The sequence below is a fragment of the Sinocyclocheilus rhinocerous genome, unplaced genomic scaffold (assembly GCF_001515625.1).
Source record: "Sinocyclocheilus rhinocerous isolate Xijiao unplaced genomic scaffold, SAMN03320098_v1.1 scaffold523, whole genome shotgun sequence".
In the NCBI taxonomy this organism is placed as follows: Eukaryota; Metazoa; Chordata; class Actinopteri; order Cypriniformes; family Cyprinidae; genus Sinocyclocheilus; species Sinocyclocheilus rhinocerous.
This window is the reverse complement of record NW_015626042.1, coordinates 87,963-97,546: the sequence shown is the minus strand read 5'-3', so window position 1 is coordinate 97,546 and position 9,584 is coordinate 87,963. Positions and strand designations below refer to the sequence as shown.

The 9,584-nt window shown below is 41.6% G+C and overlaps 1 protein-coding gene across 1 annotated transcript in view; it reads left to right on the top strand.

Moving 5' to 3' along the window:
* The first annotated feature begins 3,728 nt into the window (after positions 1-3,728).
* LOC107709466 (inactive phospholipase D5) overlaps positions 3,729-9,584 on the top strand; it is a 48,717-nt gene continuing 42,861 nt past the window's right edge. The window contains exon 1 of the mRNA XM_016513963.1: positions 3,729-3,734. Within this exon, the coding sequence (XP_016369449.1) occupies positions 3,729-3,734 (6 nt within the window). The remainder of the gene's footprint in view (positions 3,735-9,584) is intronic.

The window sequence follows — 9,584 nt, the reverse complement described above, 5'->3', positions numbered from 1 at the left end:
GTAGTACCTAGGATAGCAAAGTCCACTAAAGGAGGTAGAGCTTTTTCGCATTTGGCTCCCAAACTCTGGAATAGCCTTCCTGATAATGTTCGGGGTTCAGACACACTCTCTCTGTTTAATTCTAGATTAAAGACACATCTCTTTGGCCAAGCATTCAAATAATGCATCTCATAATCTTGTACTGCAGTTATATTTGATCAAATGCACATTATTATTCTTTAGTTTGGGTTGAACAAATACATTTTGCTTGGTTGGAACAGCAGCTACGCTAATTATGTCTCTATTTGTTTGACATCCCGTGGTAACTAGGATTTACACATGCTTCAGTCTGGATCCAGAACACCTGAGAAGAGATGATGCCAACCCCTCAGAGGACCTCAGATGATGCCAACCCTGAAACAACATACAGAACTACCACATTTTGCTATAAGTTTGATTGCATCATATAATAATTGTTGTTAATAGTGTTCATCGTCTGTTTGATTACGTCTTTAATTGATTTTTCCGTACATTTCTGCCATATGTTTATTAACTGACAGTCACCACTGATAAGCTACTACTAAATATTGTAGAAACCTAATTTGCTGTAAAGTTGCTTTGCAACGATTTGTATCGTGAAAAGCGCTATACAAATAAACTTGAATTGAATTGAACATGATATCGGGTCCAAACCCCGTGCTGAACACCAGATAAGGAAAACCGAACATTTTTGGCTGTAAAGCCGTCTTGTAGTGTATTGCCTAACCTCATTCCTGTTTGGAACAGGTGAGATGTCGTCCAGGGGGCCACAGCCTTGACACAGCGGTGGTCTACCCTGACAGGAAGCTGCCACAGGCACCAGGCATGGGGTGGAATGCGGGCCTTGAGCCAAAACTGAAGGGGCCGCATGTGAAGCAGGCCCAGAGGAATCACAGAGGCAGCGGCCTCGGATGAAAGCGAGCTGTTTTTCGGGGCGTTCCGGCCGAGGCGAGAACAGAACCCCTCTTCTTTCTCTCTGGCGCATCAGGACAGCTTAGGTCCAGCACAACTCGTGGACAGGGACCTTGACGCTTCGGGAAGGGGAAGCGTTTTGTAAGCGTTTCATAAGGCCCAGCAACCTCTGAAAAACCTTTAGGGGGCGTGTCGTCCCCGGTTTGAGGGACGCCGCCAATCTTTAAAAAGTCATGGATCGTTCCGGCGTAACCCATGCCCGCATTTGGGCGGAGTCTAAAATACTTCCCAGAAAGACTGCTCGCTGCCTGGGTAACAACTGACTCTTGTGCGGATTGATGATCAACCCAAGGTGCTCCAAGTGGCTGAGTAACCCGTTCTATCCTGGCTAGAAACAGCCAATCCTCGAGGTAGTTTAGAACATGGATTCCCATCTGTCTCAGAGGGGAAAGAGCCGTGTCTACGCACTTCGTGAAAGTACGAAGGGCCAGAGACAGTCCAAACGGAAGGACTGTATACTGATAGGCCACTCCCTCGAACGTGAATCTCAAGAAAGGTCTGTGATGGGGGCTATGTGGATGTGAAAGTATGCATCTTTCAGATCCACAGTCAAAAACCAGTCCTCGGGGCAAATGTGCGCGAGGATCTGTTTTATAGTTAACATCTTGAACGACCGGCGCTTAAGCGAGTGGTTCAGACGCCTGAGATCCAGAATGGGTCTGAGCCCGCCATCTTTCTTTGGGACGAGGAAGTAGCGGCTGAAAAAGCCTGACTCGCTGTTCGCTGGGGGCACTATTTCCACAGTGCCTTTTGCAAGCAACGTCTGCACCTCCTATCGGAGAACGAGTGCTTTGTTGTCCGGAACAGAAGTTTGGATGAAGCGAGGTGGCCTGCGAGCGAATTGGAGCGAGTAACCTCATTTATTGTATGTGGGTCCGCTATCACAGCGGTAAAACATTCGGGTATGCACTGCACCTGCAGGGCGTGACCCGCTAGAAACGAAACTCCATTGCTCAGAGGTGCTCGGAGGGATGGAAGATGAAAGCGAGCTGTTTTTCAGGGTGTTCCGGCCGAGGCGAGAACAGAGCCCGTCCTCTTTCTCTCTGGTGCATCAGGACGGCTTAGGCGGCTCTGGGTCCAGCACAACTCGTGGGCGGGGACCTTGATGCTTCGGGAAGGGGAAGCGTTTCGCCGTCCGGGAGCGCTGTTGGAGCCCAGGCTCCGATTTGCGTTGGGGCTGAGGCTGCCCCGGCTTTGCAGGCTGAGTGGCGGGGTTCTTCTGGCGGCTCACAGCCGCGGGGCCAGAACGCTTGGGGAGGAAGTGACGCAGCGCCTGCGACATCTTCTGAACCTCCGAAAACCTCTCTGCAAACCCATCCACTGCGGGGCCGAAAAGCCCCTTCGGCGAGACCGGTGAGTCGAGGAAGGCCATTTTCTTAGCGTCCCTGATCTCAGTAAGGTTTAACCATAGGTGGCGCTCCAGCACCACCAGACTGGCCATGGTCTTGCCAATCACCTGCGCCGTTGCTTTCGTGGCGCGCAGAGCCAGATCTGTCGCTGTGCACAGCTCCTTCGTGAAAGAAGGCGATCCGCGAGCAGAGACGGGAAAGACTCATACTCTCGCAATGGGAGCATGAGCCTTCAGTGAGCGCAGCCTCTGCGTGGGCGCTGCCAAGACAGGCGACGCACTCACCGTACCCGTCCGTCTCATGCAAGGGTTCCTTGCATGAGCCACACCCGTGGCGCGACATTTGCAATAACGCGCGCTGAGAAATTTGCTCTTTAGGAATGCTCTGGCTTGCTCTTCAAGCGCCGGATAGCCGCAGTGAAGCTTCACTGCTTCTGGGGTCTTCGACGGTGGCGAGCAGAGCTGGAGCTTCTTCCTCTGCTTCTTCTTGGTTTCTTCCAGAATCAGCGAAGAGATGATCCTCGTCGCTGAAGGAGAATGATCTGTTGAATGGCGCTGCGTGCCGATTTATTTACACGTCGGCTCTGCCCTTTCTGGCGGGCTAAAGCGTCATTGGTTTGTGCAGCTACACAAACGTGAACAAATCAGGCTTCAGTACAGAGTAAAACAGGAGTTTTCCCCATACACAAGGTGAATTGAACGTTCGAAAGGGAACTGGGCCTGGTTGCATTATACTGTTTTCCGGTTATGTTAATTATTATTATTACATTTGCAAAGAGGAGTGGAATAAGTGTTGAGGTGAGGGGCACAGAGGAGCAGGAGACCTCTATGATGGAGCCAATGGAGGAGAAGACCATGGCAGAGAAAAACCACTAAAATCTGTGCTACACAGTTTCCTCTCATGACAGCCGTGACATTCTGCACATTGTGTTCCACAGTGGTGATTTTGTGATGTGTGTTCTGGAGTTTGTGGCCTTGCAACGAAGTTCAGCTCAAGCACTGGATCCCATGTCTGGCCTAATGCAGCTTTAATTGACTTATTGATCACAAGCTTCCAGCCTTCAGTCAATAACCTGCTTTGAGGCAGATGGTCTTCTTCTACCAAGCTTGTCCCTCAATGAAGCATATGTTGCTCTGGTTGTATATATTATTTAGTATGAACATGTTTAACATACAGAGCAGATATGTCAGAAATAAAGAGAAAATTATTTTGCGCTTTATCATCAAAGCATTGTGTTACATGGATTTATGGGGAACTTCCAAAGACATAATGGTATTTAAACTGAACTAATGATATGTTATATTATCTGATTTCTGTTCCCTAACTCTAAACATACGCCTCACAGAAAACATTTTGAATTTTTTTTTAATGTTACTGTATGTCCTCATAATGGAGGTACACAGACCTGAAACCTGAGTACAAACTATATTATGAGGACACAAGCCTAACCCTCATAATGTAGGCCAAACCCTGTAATGGATGACACACACTGTAACATCCATTTGTACTTTGTGAAGTGTTGTTTGCCTGGTCTGCAAATTTGATATTTTTCATTGATGTGTCTTGCCTTGTTTTTGGATTATCTGACTTCTCTCATCGTTTACCCTCTTGGATGTGTGTTTTTGGATTTGGTTTACCGATTGGACAGTTTTCTTGGTGTTTGACCCTGGACTGTGTTACCCAGATTAAAAGACTGTGATTTGCCCTATTGCTACAAATAAATCTCTGCACATGGATCCCTCTGCTTTCCCTGAGTCTGCTATGTTCCACACACACAGACGTAAAGTGAATAAGTCTAATTAGTCATTATAAGACATACAAAAGTACATACAACTGTCTACTGTCTATTGTTATATACCTGTACATACAATTGTCGATTTGTATATATTTTATTCCTTATTTTACTTGTTCTATTTTTTATTTATTTTTATTTTTTATTATCTGTTTTTTTGTTCTGTCACTGTCATTCTGTTACACTGTGGAAGCTTCTGTCACGAAAACAAATTCCTCGTATGTGTAAACATACCTGGCAATAAAGCTCATTCTGATTCTGATTCTGATTCTAAATTGTTACAAAACATCAGATCATTTTTTAATACAATCAATCAAATCAATCAATCAATCAATGTATGATTTAAAAAAGGTCATAATAATTGTCTACATCTATTATTTTATTTTATTTTATTTATTTTGCGGAGGCAAAACCTCCAGAAGATAAATACCTGTGTGTGTGTATTTTTGTATTGCTTTATCACAGATGCTAAAGTTGTAGCTTGCCCACTATATACTATTATTGAGGCACAGAGGAGATAAGTGTTGTAATTTAATTCTGTATGCTTGAACATTATGAATGATTTTGCCCCACTCAGACTTAAACATCCTGAATCTCAGCCTCAGTCATGCTATAGTAATAATGCTCTTAGGCAGATCTGTAGAAAAACTGAATACGAGGAAGAGAGACAAGCTGCAAACCTCCTATAAAAATTTAAGAGATTCTCTCAGTAATTGTCAGCATGCAGTCAAGTCTGCAGGAACAAAATATTTCTCAGAGTGAATTAATAGAAATGCACATTGCCCAAAAGTTCTGTTCAGTACCATTAGCAAGGTGATTCACCCGGCAACTTCACTTTACCCCTAAAGCCCATGAAGATCTTTACACTTGTTATTTAGAGCCGTTCAAAGCACAGAGGCTGCTGTGTTAAAGGGGTAAATTATTTATTAGTAGCTGTTGAATCTGGTCTCTCTGTACTTCTAATAGTGTTAGATCTCAGCACCATATGCTGCATTGTTGATCACCAATAATCATACAGTTCTGGTGGCTTAATAGCTTTCTATTATTTATAGCTACACGTGATTTGGCGGAATGACTGTAAATAAAGAGACTGGCTGCTCAAGTCCACAATAATTCAGCTTCTGGAAGCCACCATTAAAAGGAAATCTTTTTTCTCATTAGGTCTGAACCAGTAGTTGTTATTTGTTACATCAATCTGTTACTCGCTGCAGAACAGAAAGTATTTAAATTGATAGTATTGCTAGAAAAACAAGCATTTCTTCAGACATGATTACAATAGGCATTACCCATTTATGGTTATTTACATAGACTTCCATCTCGGTTCATCCCAGGGGTTGTACATCTGCCAAGTGCAATGGTCCTTCTTCCCAACTTTGTAACTCTTCTTCTGAAAATTAAAAAAAGTAGATAAAATAGAAAAAGAAAAAGAACGCTAGTGTTAAAGGGTCACATTTTTTTATAATAACTACAAAGAAACCAAGTAGGTAGATTACAAATAGAATAGTGTTAGTTTTAGAATGTCAAGTTTTTTTTAATAAATAAAAAGAAAACAAGTAGATAGAATAGAAATAGAATAGAGAGTGCTAGTGTTAGAGGGTCAAGTTTAGATGGAATTGAAGATGGCTAAAGAATCAGCTGATTGAGTTGGGTAGATTATTCCACCAGCTGGGAATAGTTAAGGTGAAAGTCTGTGAAAGTGATTTTTTGCCTCTTTGGGATGGCACTATAATATAATGTGCATATATAATATAATGAGCTTCTGGAGGGCACATAAGTCTGAAGTATTGAATTTAGTTAAAGGGGTGCAGAGCCAGTGGTTGTTTTGTAGGCAAACATCAATGCCGTTTATGCGAGCGACTATTGATAGCCAGTGCAAATTGATGAACAGAGGTGTGACATGAGCTCTTTTTGGGTCATTAAAGACTAATCTTGCTGCCGTGTTCTGGATTAGCTGCAGAGGTTTGATAGAAATGGCTGGAAGACCTGCCAAGAGAGCATTGCAATAGTCCAGCCTGGACAGAACAAGAGCTTGAACAAGGAGTTGTGTAGCATGTTCCGGAAGAAAGGGTCTGATCTTCCTAATGTTGTATAAAGCAAATCTGCAAGACCGGGCAGTTTTAGTAAAGTGGTCTGTGAAATGCAGCTGGTCATCAATCACAACTTCAAGGTTCTTGGCTGTCCTGGGAGGAATTATGGTTGATGCACTTGCTGGATGGAACCTATCTGAGAGATAAGACTCAAACCACTGGAGTGTGGTTCCTGAGATGCCCTTTGCCAATAGGGTTGACAGGAGGATCTGGTGGTTAACCGTGTCAAAAGCAGCAGACAGATCCAGCAAGATAAGTATTGAAGATTTGGAATCCACTCTTGCCAGTCTTAGGGCTTCAACAGCTGAGAGCAAGGCAGTCTCGGTCGAATGTCCACTTCTGAAACCAGACTGGTTGCTGTCCAGGAGGTCTTTCTGTGTGAGAAAGGCAGACTTGGTTTAACATAACTCGTTCAAGTGTTTTTGCAATGAAAGGCAGAAGGGAAACTGGTCTGTAAATCCCTAAAATAATTGGGTTAAGGGTGGGTTTCTTAAGTAGTAGGGTTATATGAGCCTGTCTAAATGCTGAGGGAAAAACACCAGTGTGAAGGGATGTGTTAATAATGTGAGTGAGTGCAGGTACAACGGCAGGAGAAACGGCTTGAAGTAGATGAGATGGAATAGGATCAACCGGACAAATAGTAAGATGATTAGAAAGGATGAGTTTAGAGACTTCTGCCTCAGAGAGTGAAGAGAAGGATGTAAGCGAGTGTGTGTCTGCTTGTAAGATGTGTTTGACAGTTTGAGGTGTGGAGAATTGTACACTGATGGTTGCAGTTGTATTAATGAGGAATGTTGTAAAGTCTTCAGCTGTTAGAGATGATGAAGGAGGACAAAGGAGGGAGGAAAGAGCATGCGAGAGTTGTTTTGAGATGAATTGTTAATTGTGTTGTGGTAGTATGTTTTTTTTATCAGTGGAGACATTAGCAGAGAAGGAACAGAGGAGAGATTCAAGATCTTTATTGTCATATGTACTAGGCACTATAAAATTCTTAGGCCTACTTAGTTATCTCCTCACAAGAAAAACAGGGTAGAAGGGAAACAGACAATAAATTACAAAGACAATAAATATAAAGATACACAACAATATACAATAAAGTACAATACAATAAGAAAGATAAAAACAATATGCAATAAAGGACAAAGCGTGACAAAAGTATATGAACTTTAAAATGAGAGAACCCAAGTGACTGATACATACAAAGGTCAGTAGGATTTTTAGATTTTTTGCCACACCCTCTCCGCAGACCTTAGCTTAGAACAATGCTCGCAGAGAGCATCAGATAGCCAAGGGGCAGAAGGGGTGGTACAGGCTGGCCTGGAAGAGATGTGGCAGACAGTGTCTAAACAAGATGTCAGAGTGGAGCAGAAAGTTAGCATCAAGTGATGAGAACTGTTTAGGGGTTACATCGAAAGATGACATGTGTAGGGGTATGTGTTGTGTCAGGAACCATGTTGCGGTTAAGAGTGAGGAGGAAGTGATCCGAGGTGTGCAGTGGAGTAACCAGCACATGATCAGTGGAGCAGTGTCGTGTGTAAATAAGGTCCAGTTGGTTGCCTGATTTGTGAGTAGCCGTAGTTAATACTCACTTGAGATCAAAAGAGGCAAGCAGAGTGTGGAAGTCTGCAGCCTGAGGTTTAGCTAGGTGGATGTTGAAGTCTCCAAGCATAACTAGGAGAGTACCATCCTCAGGAAAGGTTAAAAGCAGCACATCCAATTCATCCAAGAAGTTACCTAGTGGTCCTGGGGGTCAATAAACAACTACAAAATTGATTTTAAAAGGGTGGGTGACAGTAACTGAATGTGATTCAAAGAAGCTGCTGATATCCAGAGATGGTAAAGGAATAAATTTCCAATCATTAGAGATAAGCAGACCAGTACCTCCACCTCTTCCAATCAGACGGGGGGAATGGGAAAATGAGAAATGATTGGAGTGTGCTGCAGCTGTAGCAGTGTATAATATGATTCCTAATAGTTTATAAGCCCTGACTTGCATCACTTACGCTCATTTTAGTAACAGTATTCTAGTTCATTTCAATAAAAATGTTCATAATAATTTAAAATTGTGCATTTGAATTTAATAAGCACTGATTAGCACCGGTCTCAATTAAAATATAGCCTACTGTTGAGAAACATGGTGAGAAAAATATATCAAATGTCCTAAGAAACTTGTATGACTTTCTTCCCATGGAACTAAATGAAAATGTATGGTGAATGATCACTGGCTGTCAGATTAAGTTGCAGTTTTGCTTGTTGTTCATTTCCTGATTTAAATTTAAGTCTCCTTGCAAGCTAAGTGAAAACTGTACTGCTAGTATTGCATCACACACACACACACACACATTGGTATGTGTGGTTTACAGGACTTTTCATAGGTGTAATGGTTTTTATTCTGTAAAAACTGTTTTTTCTATCCCCTAACCCCAACCCTACCCCTAAACATATAGCTACTATATATAATGCATCTATTGACAGTATAAGGTTGCGCTGCTGAAGCGAAGCTCACTCGTTTGCAAAACTTTATTTTCTTTTGCAAAACTTTATTATTTTGCATATATATGTGGCATTATATTGACTCCATAATGCAGCCTCTCCAGGAGAAATCAAAACGCGCACCACTAAGAAACTCAGCATCCTGAGGTAAACATTCAAAATGGAATTTTTTTTATATTTAAAATACAGTTAGTTAGGCAACATCACACAACGTTTTCACCATTACGACTGTTTAATAGTTCTATAAACAGTTCAATAAGCAAATACAATAATATTAGGTCACTTACATATTAGGCGGAAACACAGCGCATCTCACAGCAAACAGTCGATTCATTGCTGAATGATTCCGTGTTTTAAACGAATCAGTTGAGTCAAATTTTCATTAGCCCATGCATAAACATCTGATGAATCTGCCGTTTGAAAGAATCGTTTGAATGAATGACTCAATGACTCACTCATTAAATGCTCATACTGGCACCTACTGGCGTTTTAATTTAGTTGAAAAGTATAATTTCCACCATCATTTCTTGTTTGTATATTCAAAAATATTGAAACGAATCTCATAATATTATTTAATGCAGCTGTATATTTCAGTGTAAATGATTTAATTTGATAACGTATAGATCACATAATCATTATTATTGAAGTTATGGATCAAATGTAAGAATTTGAAATGAAAGTATTAAATTAATTATTGGGAAAATGCCCTCTATAAAGGCAAAAAATATTAAAATATAAAATATAAAAAACACGCAGATTTATATGTCACAGCTGATAGATAACTGATGAAAATATTGCTTCAGAATAAATCATATATGCAAAGAAACAAAACACACACACACACACACACACATATATATATATATATATATA